Genomic DNA, 12,313 nt, shown 5'->3' on the forward strand with positions numbered 1-12,313 from the left:
AGCCGATACACTATACGATCGAGGGGTTTATAAATTTATCACCTACAACCTAAAGAAGCACGCAAACCTCCATATCTTTAAGTTACAAATAGTCCGCAAGATCAAAGGAAAAGGGATAAATTAGCCATATGAGAAATCAAAGTATATAATATAAGGCTACGGTAATGTTAAGAAGGCGGCACTGCTCACGCAATCACCGATAGTTCAGCACTATAGCCAACAACTAATAATAGCATTAATAGCATTATTATAATAAAAAAGATACCGGATCTAGAGTCGTAATATCACCTAGAAATATACCTAATTAATAATAAAGCTCACAAGAAAGATATTAGCTTACTTATTAAGGGAGATAATAAGTAAATACCCAGATAACACGATTATTAAAGTACTAAAGCTACTCTACGGCCTTATAGAGTCAAGTACTTACTGGTAGGTAATATACCACGATTTCTATATCGATAAGCTCTTAATAATTATATCGACGTACGATCCTTACCTCCTAGTTTCTACGCATACAGATAATCCATTTAAAATTATCGGAATATAGACCGACGATACATTAAGGCTTTTTAATACGGCCTTCATAAAAAAGGAGGATAAGGAGCTAGAAAAAGTAAAGTTTACCGCTAAACTAAAAAAGATCCTCATAAAGGACATACTATTTACATTCAACGGCAAGATCCTCACGATCGAGGGCAAGAATATCGTCTTTTAATAAAAGGGGTAAGGCGAAAAGATCACCCTCATCAACCTAAAGGTAACCGACTACTAGAAGCGGTATAAAACAGAGCTTACATAAAGAGCTTATATCATAAGCATCTATTAGCCAAAGGCTACTTTTAACTGCGCAAGGACAGTACAGGCTACTTTGCCGATAGAACATAACTTTAACGCCCTTAACCAACGGCTATAATGGTAATAAGTGAACTTTAATAGGGGGCTTATATACTAACCTATCGACCTAAGGGAGGTAAAGCTCTATATGTTCGTTAACGGCTTATTTATAAATAATAACGACCTTATATTATAATTAGGATATATAATAATCCTTACTAACGAGGTAATAAAAAAGGAGAACTTCACGATCTATAATAATATTATCCACTACTTATCAACAAAGAGTAAAAGGGTTACATGAAGTATACTCGCTTTAGAGGTCTATAGTATAGTTAACGGCGTCGACATCGTATATACGATCTCAACGACGCTAAAGAGGATTACTAATTAATTTAATATCCCTACGATACCAATAATCGTCTATACCGATTCATACTCGCTATATAAGTGCCTTATCAAACTGGGCACCATAAAGGAGAAGAGGTTAATAATAGATATTATAGCCTTCTAGTAATCGTATAAGCGCCATAAGATCCTCAAGATCCATTAGATTAATAGGGATAATAATCTAGCGGATATTTTTACAAAGATAACGCCTAATAAGGGGCTTAAGTACTTCGTCAGTAAAAAAAGGGCGATAATATAGATAGAGGGATAGGTAACCTATAAGGAGTAAAAGAAGGAGGAAAAGGGGGCAGCCTTAGTAAAAGAGCCCGAGATCGAATTATACTTCTAACCGCCGTAATTAGGTAATAAAAAAGAGAGATAATTAGTATCGGATTAAAAGTCCAATTCGACCTCGAGGTAAGGGGCCCGCACAGGGGCTACTTACAGACCATACTTACGAGATCTACGGTCTACCTAACCTCCGGTTAGAACCTCCTTTTTACACCTTATGTAGAAGTTAAATATATATAGATTTTGACCTCTTTGTCACCTACGGTTCGAACCATCCCTGTGATAGGAATACCAACACCCTGGTACTTTTGCTCGGCTTGCTGGTTCAACCGAAGAGGCCCTTCAGTTGTGACGCTGTGGTGCGTCATCATTTTGATAAAATCGCTCCAACTCAGCTCCATCTTCCCGAAGCAGACGCGTCTTTGTCTAGCATGTCCGATCTCCTGAATGATCCAGACTCGGTTCCAATACTCGTCTTTTGCCAATTTAAGCACCATTTTGCGCTCGATTTTCAAACTAGCTGTATGTGCGTCGTCGGGCTCGCTGGGCCCAGTTGCAAAGGTGAGAGTTTCTTCCACTGAGCTGTCTTCTGGAGCAAAGCGAGCCTCAAGCGGACTAATCTCCTTTTGGTATTGCGAATAAGTACTTCCCAGCCAAACAACTACTGTGTGCGCTCTGAAGTATATGTGTCTCATAATGGCAACTTGCCTGTTGCGCTCCTGCACATTCGCCTGGTCGATACAGATCGCATCGATCCACAAGAGTCCAATATTTCCTCTATTGCGGAGGTATTGAAGAGCATCATGAAGATTCTTCCTCACGAGGAAATGATGGCCATTGAGCACAATTGTCTGTGCAAGAGCCTCATCGCCCCACCTGTACGACAGAGCTTCGTAGCTTGGCTTTTCTCCGAAGGCAATGTGATCCAAGGTGCAACATATGAGATGGTCGTTGTCGTTTTTCGCAGGATGGATTCTCAAAAATCTTGTGCAGTCAATCCCTTCCTCTAAAGGCTTGTACTGAAATGCTGCAGCATCTGGCGGTTTATGTTCCGAACGACGTTTTGACTCGTTGGCTGACATCGTGGAAGCACCGAAATCTTTGACGGCTTGGCACAAAGTTTATTTCCACTCATCATGGGTGATGATTTGATAAGCTTGGATAATAATATAGATTTCCTCTTCAAGCAATGCTCGTCGAGTTGACCAAGGTGGCTGGGTCATAAAAGCTCGGCCCGACAGCAGAAAATCATCTTGGGGGGATTCAGAAGTAGGCTCTGCATTACCCCTCAATCTAGCGTTGGTTGATAAACACCTTGAGTTAGGCAGCAGGGCGCGTGGCAACGAAATTCAATTGGCGTCAACACTCAGCCTGCATGAGCTCGGCCAACGACGGCTACATACAGCTGGCCATCTGAGAACGAAGCGCGACGGTACTTCATTGGCCTGTTCAAACAACCACTCTGGTCTTGATTCTGAGTGCTTGCCCAATTTATCTCAGCTGAGATGGACGTTAGGAAAGGTCTATGAAAAACCACGCCCAGAATAAGGTAGCCTACAAGTCTATACTTGCTGAGACCAATGCCACAAAAGCCTCCAAGTTTCGATCTAGAAGAAGGGCTTACGCTTGGCATTTAGTCTAAGTTGTTATTGCAATAATGGTGTTGGCTTAGGAGGGGAGTTGTTTCTCTCTTTGATCTAAGGTATTCTGGGCACATGGGCCACTTCTCCCTCTTACCTAGTCTCGAGTTCTTTGCTGGCTAGATGTTAATGTGAGTTATCTCAACTCTTATCGCACTACTCGAGTCAGGCGGCTTTCAAAAGCTGTCTGAATTCGACCTTCCCAGTCAACGTATCGAGCTTGAACTCAAAATAGATGAGAACATTCCAGGGGGTCCCCTGCAGTAAGTCGAGCGATCACTGAGGTGGCGAGAGCGAAGGAAATTCCGAGTGCATTTCCTCTTGATCAGGTAGAGATGGCAAATGCAATCGCAGACATATGTATTGGCATCAAGCTGCCGAATTAAAGGAACCAATGGGATGTGTTCATTGTCAGATGTTTCCGAGTCCTCCTGGGTTCAGATATGGTCGACAATTGTTTCTTAATTCCTGGGCTGACTCGCGTGTATCTCAGTCTTCTCAGACAAGCTTCAATTTTCGACCCCAGGGTGCTTTAATCGAGTGACCCTTGCTTATCAGACAGCAATTTCATCTCAGTTAAACCCCGGACCCATCAGCTAGTCGAACAAGCTATGATAACGAAAGTTTGAGGACGACCCATCCGGACACCTCATCTTAATGTCAACTTCAAACTTGACAAGAGGTCCGGAAGAACGGAATTGCCTGCTCTCTCTTAACATCTTCGCCGAGCTGGTGATATTTCAACGACCAAAATGTTAGTCCAGCAAAGACCCAAGCCTTTAGTCCTCTACGCTGTACCCCCACGCGAGGGACATATGCGACCAGCGCTCCAAATCACCAAACACCTCATCAACAGCGGCTTCGACGTCACAGTGCTGGGAACAAAGAGGTGGAAGATTACAATCGAAGCAGTAGGGGCCCACTTCAGTCCCATCATCGGGCTCTGGAAAACCCTTGACGATCCATCTCGTTGGCCAGATATCGCACACGCTTCAGATCCAGCCACGAGACTGGCCGCGTCTCTCGATGGAGGGTTCATCTCGCTGTTGCCAAGCGGACTGGAGTCGGTACGGGTGGCGTTAGCGGGTATGCGACGTCGAGAGCCTGGTTGTCAGATCATCGTCCTGTCAGATACGTGCTTCTCAGGAACGCTGGCTTTGAAGTTGGGCACTGACCTACCCGACTCATTCGAGGAGGATGAAGTTATTCAGACTATTGGTATCGGCGTGGTTCCGACATTTTGGGCCAGTCCTGAACGACCTCCATGGGGATCTGGACTACCTTTCGACGATAGTGAAGAAGGGCGGACGAGGAATATCAAAGTGAACAGAGAGACGTGGAATAGCGCCGCTGAGGATCGCGCGAGATGGGTCTTGGGGATGATGGGATGCTCCAAACCCGTCGAGTCCCTTTACGAAGGGCTCTCAGCAAGTGTAGAGCATCCCTACTGGGACGCATCTACGGCTTGTCACGACACAGTATTGCAAATGTGTCTTCCCAGTCTTGAGTTCCGGTCATCAGACTGGCCGCAGAAGATCAAGTTTGCGGGAACGCTCCCAATCAAACCCATCCCATCTTACCTCAAATATCCGACGTGGTTCAGCGACATTCTCGCAAATAGCTCATCTCTCAACTCATCGAACCCGAGCCGCAAGAAGATTGTGTTTGTGGCTCAAGGGACCGAAGTGCTGGACCACAGAGAGCTCATCATCCCGACAATGAAGGCCTTGGCGACATATCCTGATGTCCTAGTCGTCGCGTGTCTTTGCGTAACCGGAGGAACTCTCGACACAAGCACGTTTGGAAATGAAGAATTGCCCGCCAATGCTCGGCTGGTGGATTATTTCCCGTATGACGCCATCTTAGCCCACGCCGACGTCTTTGTATCGAACAGCGGGTATGGTGGGTTTCAGCACGCGGTTTCTAATGGGGTACCGATGGTGCAAGCGGGAAACACATTTGATAAGCCAGACATCGGAAGAAGGATCGAGTGGTCTGGATTGGGTGTGTTTCTGACGGAGTCACCGCCGTCTGAGGGTGCCGTTGGAAAGGCGGTGGTGGAAGTTCTGGGTGATGAGAAGTACAAAAGACGTGCGGAAGAGTTGAAGAAGGAAGCGGGCACACTTGATCCACTACGAATGGTTGAGGAAGAGATGCTGCTGCTAGCACAGTCGGCGATTTCTTCGTCAAATTGAACAGAGATTGCAAGTGGGAAGACAAAATCGTGGGAAACGAGTAATCTTGTTATCAATGCGAGCAAGGGAATAATGTGTGCAATCATTCGGTAATTGCTATTATGTCAGTAAATGCTCTAAAGCCGGTTCAACTTCAGGAACCGGAAGCCGTCGCCATCTACTCCTCGTCGTCCATCTCCTCATCACCACTTTCGAAGTCTGCTTCACCCTAGGAGATGTTAGTTGCCCGTGCTCAATGATCTCACTCAAGAGCAAAAGAGTCTTACCCCGCGTCCCCCCTCCGTATTCTGGAGTTCCGTCATTCCGTACATAACCGCCGGTAGCTCAAAGTCCTTGGGTGCGGTAATGATACCAAACTCGACCAAGCCGTCAAAGTTGCTACCCCACCAACTGCGGCCATAGAAACCAACAATACGTTCGTCCGCTTGTGCCTCTGTTTTGCGCACATCGAGTTAGTAACGTTTTTGACTAATCACAGTCTTGCGCAAATCACTCACCAAGAGTCGAGGTCTCGGGAACATCCCCATATCCCGTCAAAGCACCACCAGACGAACCATCACTAAGATGGATCCTCATGCCACGAAGCGTATCCTCTTCCCTAGACACCTCAACCTTGATAATCTCCGCGCCCTTGGGGATCTGAACCTCCTCAGACGCATGGCCCCCGAATGTATGTTCACCACCACCCCACTTACTGATCCTCGGACCACAGTTGACACGCGCGCCGCCAGGGAACTGCACATACGCGCCGTCGAGAATACACCCAGTCCGTACATCGACCGAAGTCGCACGCACAATAGACCCATCACTATTGCGCCGGGTAAGCAGTGTCGCCCACGACCAAAACTTGTATTCTTCGCCGTCGTCCGCCGCCTCCTCGAGATCTTTGGTTACAACGGAGCGCTTGCGCAGGAGGACGTCTGACCCGGGGATACGGATGTACGTGGTTGACGAGAAGAGGCGCCAGAGATCGCGCACCGTCTTTGTCTTGCCGTTCATGCCGAGGACGTAGAGCTTCAGGCTCTCGTCGCGTGAGAAACGGGATTCGAGTTCTTTGAGGGTGTAGGAGACTTTCCAGGCCGGGCTATCCATGGAGGGGAGGAGTTCCGAGTTGCCGTTGAACTCCATCCGGGCGAGGTTGGCGGCACAGGCAATCTCGACTCCGACATCATCAGTCTCAATATTGATGAGAGAGACGGTCGGAGCGCTTGATCTCTGCGCTGTCGATAGTCTCGTGTCGCCGGGCAGCCAGAAGTGGTTGAGAGACCGGAAGGACAGGGCGTCCCGCAGATCCCACTTGGCGTCATTCGCCGTCTGGCCATCGACAACAACGAAGCCCTCTTTGTTGATCTTATGGGAGTACGCCGTCTTGACCAGGAAGTTTCGAGGCCAGTGACCCGAGTACCCGCGCGCCATGATGCCAGTCGTATGCGGAGCCCCAAACGCATGTCCGACCTCGTGCAAGAACGCACCCTGTCCGATCGAACAAGCCTCCCAAAACGTCCCGCATTCTCCGTTATCATCGCCGACTGTTGTACCTGGGGCACGGGTATCGAGAAGACAGTCCGAGACCTCTTCCATGAATCGAGGCCAGGAGTACGCCAGGTGACTACCCATCATGCCGAGGGAAACACCAGTCGGGTTATGGCATCCCAACGCGGCGTGACCGAGAATAAGCTTCTTACTCACGGAGAAGTGCGAGTCGAGAATCATGCCCGCCACAACCGGATGCGCTGAAGCCTCGAAAGGGGATCCCTGAGCAGCAAGCGCCTCCAGAAAGTAGTCAAACAGTCCATCCCTCGACTTTGCGACCTCGTTCTGCTGCGCAACCTCCGCGTCGCGGATTTCCGCTGTCGTCCTCTCCGATCTCACGATATGAACTTTAGCGGTAGACCGCATGGCGCCACTATCAAAGAGAGCAGATTCGTGCAGCCCGTCAAGGAACGCGCTACTAGTCGTGTCAGCAGCCCATTCCTCCTCCAGCCTGAAGGACCGACGACCGAGGCCCTTGATTCGCATGTCCTCGGCGGTGAGAGCCTGCCACATATACGCTGACATGCGGAGCTTGGCAACAGCGGCGTCGAGGGAGGCATGGGCCGTGGACGAGGCGCCGTATTTGAGGGGCGGGCAGTCGATTAGGAGGGGGGAGTCCTTTGCGACCATGATGGCGAGGTGGAGGGGGGGCGATTGGAGGAGGGGAATGTATGTTAGGTTCAACTGCGTAGTGGTGTGTTGGGTGCCGGATGAACGGGTGATGGCGAGTTTGTTGAGGCCTGGGGAGAGGAGGGCGATGATCTTGATCCTATTGTCTGCGATGGGCCAGGTTTGGAGTGGGAAGGTTGTGTTGGTGCCATCGGTGGCCTCGACTGTTGCGAAGTCATCGCTGATGTTGGGGTCGTGGGTGTAGGTTCCCTTGATGATTACACAGCGCTGGTGGAGGATGAAGTTAGAAGAGTTCCGTTGGTATGATGTGCTCTCATTGACAGTATGAATCCTACGCGTACCTGATGAACCGTCTCACCGTCGGTGAAGTTGCTGAATCTGAGGGACATGTTGGTGTCTTCCTGAGCTGCAACGGGAGGCATTTGAGTAAGTGAGAGACAATCTAAATAATTCTTTCTGTCGTAGCGAATATACATATCCTGCACTGATCTAGAGACAAGTTGTCGGTCAAGATGAGCAATGGTGATCTACACGAGAGACTGATGAGACGCCAAATGTGAATTTTCAGTGGCCCAACCCTCTGACATTTATATTCAGAAACAACATAGAGACAACATACAATATCAAGGATGAATTCAAACGATGAAACTAATCGAAATGGCATCGGACGGGAATGATTACCAGGCAGAACTGCCACTAACAAACGCTACCGAGCACCGTGCCGCTCGACCCGGGTAGTCTGCCTGATGTCCCCGGTCCCATCATCCCCGCTTTTCCGGGGCTACCCCTGAACCGGGCCCGTTCCCACGCCAGATTCCAGGCAGCATAGCGGTCGAGGCCTTTTCTTCTTAAGGATTATTTGCGTTATGAGGCAGTTTAAGCAGCTATTTGCATGGAATTTCCATCCAACGCAATCAGGAGGCAAGCAACAAGCGGTGCATTGATGAATGACTCATAATCTGCTCCAGTGAACGCTCGTCCGAACTTGTGGTGAGTTTAGGTGATGAGATGAAAGGATTCCGTGAAAAGATTCACCGATACGAGGCATTGAGAAGTATATCGACAGAAACTATTTGATCGACGAGCTTCTAGATGATGAGCATGTGGTCCCGGTTTGAGGGCACTCATGCCGTGCAGGTCTTGCGGGGTGGACTTTGGTGGATGCTACAGATCTTGAAGAGGTCAATCTGCTGATGAGATGACCTCACTCTGCAACTGATGAACGCCCTTGGTGGAAGACCGGGTAGATGCCATCAGTAACCGATAGAACTGATCCTCCCAGATATGCTCATTCATAGACATTAAGAGTCCCCCGAACCATCAGCGTTGGTGAGTTGCAGCAGTATTGTTTGAATACGATCGCCATCACGTCCCTGATATTCTCACATCTATCCATCAATTGTTTCGTATGATATTGGTCACATACGAATCTACAACTTCAACCCCTCCATCATCCCCTCCAGCAAAACCCACTCCTCCGTCCCCTCCCACGTCTCCTTTCCTCTACTCATCACACTTCTCACCGCATTCCTCGCCTTGCCCTTCCACCGGCTCCCTAACCCCTCAACCTCGCCCCCAAAGTTCTCCAACACACTTACAAGCTCATCCGTCCTCGCAACAACAACTCCCCAAGCCCCCTTATCAGCAAGCCAATTCCGACTCAAATCGTCCCCAGCCCCGCCCGATCCCGCAGAAGAAGCCTTCAACCCGCCCCCGGCACCAGCCCCCATCGCCGCCCTCCAAGCCTTCTCCGCGGCATCTACGGCGCCGGCGTAATCCCGTCTCCAGACCCGCTCTCGGACGATGAGTTCCCAGAGCTCCGAGCGCGTGGTGATGAGCGGGACGACAATTTCTTCGAAAAGGGCGATGACGGCCTTTTCGATGGTGCCGCGCGGGGGGTTGTAGATTCCCGTCTTACTCTCGTCGTTTTCTTTCTCCTTGGTGAGCACGCTCTCCTGAAGCAGCGCGCGGAGAACGTCGTCGTCGAGCGCGTCCTCGGTGTTGCGGATCCGGATGATGGCGCGGAGGGCCTGGACCATTTCCGAGACGGCGGGCGGACGCATCCGCGAGGCGAGGGTGAGGACATTGTCCCAGATGCGCCAGTTATCCTGCGCAATGGAAGCGCCACGCTTGTAGGCGGCCAGGGATTGAGATAGCAGCGTAGCCGGGTCCTTGGCCTTGCTCTCCCGCTTCTTCGGCTCTTCATCATCTTCATCTTCTCCAGTGTCCGCCTTGGCTTCCGCCGTGCCATTCTTCTTCTCCTCGATAATCTGCTTCTTCACCTCCTCCACAGCCTCGAGGTACATGCTCCAAAGCGAACTACCCAGATTACTCCACGTCCTGGCGTCCTCGCCACCAACAACATCCCCAGCGGCGCCAATGGCCCGGCTATACGCCTCCGCGGCGTCCGGGAACTGGCCCAGCCGGAGACTGATGTCGCCCAACCGGCTCCACATCTCGGGACTCAACCGGTTACACTTTGTCGCGAGCTTATACGCATCCTGCGCTTTGGTCCACTCCTTTTGCGAAAGATGCCACTCGCCCAACGACTTTTGCGCGCGCGCGAACCGCCGGTTCGAAATCTCCCACGCCCGCTCCCAGTGCGCCGGCTCGTTCTCCAAATCACCCAGGATACAGAACAACCTCGGCGCGTTTGGCGGCGGGGGACTCCTCTCAGGGCCGGTGAAATCAGCAGGGTTAAGGTACGTGACATCCCGCGCCTCAAGGTCCTCCGCATCCGCATCCGCGTTCTCGACGAGAGGCTGTCCCGTGCGATGGAACAGACGCCAGCGCACAAGCGCCTTGGCCTTCTCCTCGCCGCCGTTGCCGCGGCCCGAGTCGTCGTCGTTGGAGGCGCTGCTGGCGAGGCAGAGGGCGACTTCGGCCCAGAGACGCAGGCGCTTGAAGATTTCGAGGGCGGAGACGAGGGAGCCGACGCCGGCCCAGGAGTAGGCGAGCTCGGACTCGAGGTGCCATTTCGGAGGGGAGGAGAGCGCGTGGATGTACTGCAGTCGGACGTGCGCGGGCGCGGTATCGGTTTCCTTGGCAGCGGGAAAGAAGGATGTGGGTTTCTCTGTGTCGACGGGGGCCGCTGCTGAGGTGTCGATCTCGGCCTCGCCCGGGGCGGAGACGGCGATGGCGGGGACGTCGGCGGGTTCGTCGTTGGCGACGTCTTCGGCTTTGGGGCGGGGTGCCTCCGAGGTGTCGACGACGACTTGGTCTACGACAGCTTGCATTTGCAAGACACCTCTTTCGACTGTTCTGCTGCGGTGAACTTCGATGCGGGAGCGGACGAGGAGGGCTTGCGAGTAGATTTGCCAGTTTGTAGCCTTATCCGAGACTACGCGCACGGCGTACGGGAGGACTTCCTCTGAGGTCAAGGTATCGACGGGAGAAAAGGTATCCTTGAGAGTTGCTTCAGTGAGGAGGATGATCTGGTCGAGGGGTGACAGCTGCGGCTGCGCCTCGGGAGACAAATCCGTCAACGCCGCGGGGAGGCCCGACGATGTGGCAGCGAGCTCACCATGCTTGCCGCTCGCCTCCTTGGAGAACTGAATCTCTTCGAGGAGAGTATCGTCATTGAGCGCAACAGCCTCAGGCTTGGCCTCCTCGCCATCGGCTGCAGTTTCCGCACCCTCGGCCGTCGCATCGCTCTTTGCCAGAACAACAAGCTGACTCGTGCTCTTCTCCTGGAACTTCGTCCTCTTTCCTAGCGCACCAGAAAGCGCATACGCAAAGTTATTCAACTTGGTCGCCTCCTCAAGCGCCTCGCGCGCGCGATCATCGCGGCCGAGCATGATGTGCGTATTCGACACCTCAAGCAAGAACTGCACCTTTTCCTCGCGCGACCAGACCTCCTCGCTCGTCGACCACACGTCCTCATCGAGAATCTGCTTCCTGACGGTCTCGATGCCGAGGTTAATCTGCTCAGCCAGCGTCGGGACGTCGATCCACTGCGACGCCTTTGCAAAGTTGGCGCCGGGGCCGAGGGACGGCTGGCTGAGGAGCTTGAAGTGCCACATGTTGACGCGGAGGCGGGTCCAAGGCAGACTCAGGCGGGGTGAAGAGGAAGTGAGCTGGATGAAGGCGTCGCTGGCCGAGGAAGCCTCGTGGAAGACATAGCGGGCGAGCGCAAAGAGCTCAATGTGCGGGATGTAAGGATAGGGTGAGACACCGTCGACTTCGAGGGCCGTGAGGCTGCCTTTGCGCAGTGCCTTGAGGGTGTCCGCTGATGATGGCTTTCCGTCGCTGCCTGCTGTGAAGGCCTCAGTGAAGAGTGCTTCTACCTTGTGAGCGTTCTCCAGCACCGGTCCCGTGACGTTTGATTGCAAGAATGCGTTGAGAGCAGAGAGACCCACGGCGATCTCATGTTCCGATAGTGATTCTTGTGATGCTTGTGTGGGGTTGGCATTTTCCTCGGCGGTCTGAGCTTGGAGGCTGCTGGTGAACCTGGTGACGAGATCCTTGGCCACGGTGGACGTTAGAACGTCGATATATGCGCCGTCTGTGAAGCTAGACAGTAAAGAGGCCGCGGCCTGGCTGCAGTTCGTTTGCGCGTCCGCCATGGCTTGAATGGTGTATTCGAACTTGAGAGAAACTGTTGCGTCTCGCTTGTGATATGGAGGGGTTCTGGGTCGCGATAAGTGACCTTTATTTTCTGCCCCGCGCGTTGCGGGGTATTTTCGCCAAAAGAAAATCCTCAATGACGTCCCTTTTTCGGAATGGAAAATATCCAATGACAGAAAACTTGGCTTCCTTGCAGTCTGAATCCGTCTAGAAGATCAACAGCGATAATGC

At 51.6% G+C, this 12,313-nt stretch overlaps 4 protein-coding genes across 4 annotated transcripts; 1 reads left to right on the plus strand and 3 right to left on the minus strand.

The window, feature by feature from the left end:
- Nucleotides 1-1,724: 1,724 nt before the first annotated feature.
- Nucleotides 1,725-2,777, minus strand: BDP55DRAFT_669763 (heterokaryon incompatibility protein-domain-containing protein). The gene has a single exon (XM_060575324.1). It carries the CDS (start codon nt 2,598-2,600, stop codon nt 1,734-1,736), a length of 867 nt encoding a protein of 288 aa, XP_060427636.1. The 5' UTR covers nt 2,601-2,777; the 3' UTR covers nt 1,725-1,733.
- A 1,098-nt stretch (nt 2,778-3,875) lies between these two features.
- On the plus strand, nt 3,876-5,353 carry BDP55DRAFT_717163 (UDP-glucuronosyl/UDP-glucosyltransferase; the record flags this gene model as incomplete). The annotated part of the gene is made up of 1 exon (XM_060578367.1): nt 3,876-5,353. Exon 1 carries the CDS (start codon nt 3,911-3,913, stop codon nt 5,351-5,353), a length of 1,443 nt encoding a protein of 480 aa, XP_060427637.1. The 5' UTR covers nt 3,876-3,910.
- Nucleotides 5,354-5,510: 157 nt separating this feature from the next.
- Nucleotides 5,511-7,905, minus strand: BDP55DRAFT_695334 (zinc metallo proteinase; the record flags this gene model as incomplete). The annotated part of the gene is made up of 4 exons (XM_060577455.1): nt 5,511-5,561; nt 5,620-5,786; nt 5,851-7,783; nt 7,858-7,905. The coding sequence occupies 4 exons, from the start codon at nt 7,903-7,905 to the stop codon at nt 5,511-5,513; spliced, it is 2,199 nt and encodes a 732-aa protein (XP_060427638.1).
- Nucleotides 7,906-8,946: 1,041 nt separating this feature from the next.
- BDP55DRAFT_556110 (TPR repeat-containing protein) lies at nt 8,947-12,081 on the minus strand (the record flags this gene model as incomplete). The annotated part of the gene is made up of 1 exon (XM_060569556.1): nt 8,947-12,081. The coding sequence occupies one exon, from the start codon at nt 12,079-12,081 to the stop codon at nt 8,947-8,949; it is 3,135 nt and encodes a 1,044-aa protein (XP_060427639.1).
- Between the last annotated feature and the right edge of the window lie 232 nt (nt 12,082-12,313).

Source organism: Colletotrichum godetiae, assembly GCF_030913485.1.
Source record: "Colletotrichum godetiae strain CBS 193.32 chromosome Unknown BDP55scaffold_30, whole genome shotgun sequence".
NCBI classification, from domain to species: domain Eukaryota; kingdom Fungi; phylum Ascomycota; class Sordariomycetes; order Glomerellales; family Glomerellaceae; genus Colletotrichum; species Colletotrichum godetiae.

Coding starts and splice junctions, on each gene's coding strand:
- BDP55DRAFT_669763 (XM_060575324.1), bottom strand. CDS start 2,600: ATGTCAGCCAACGAGTCAAAACGTCGTTCGGAACATAAACCGCCAGAT.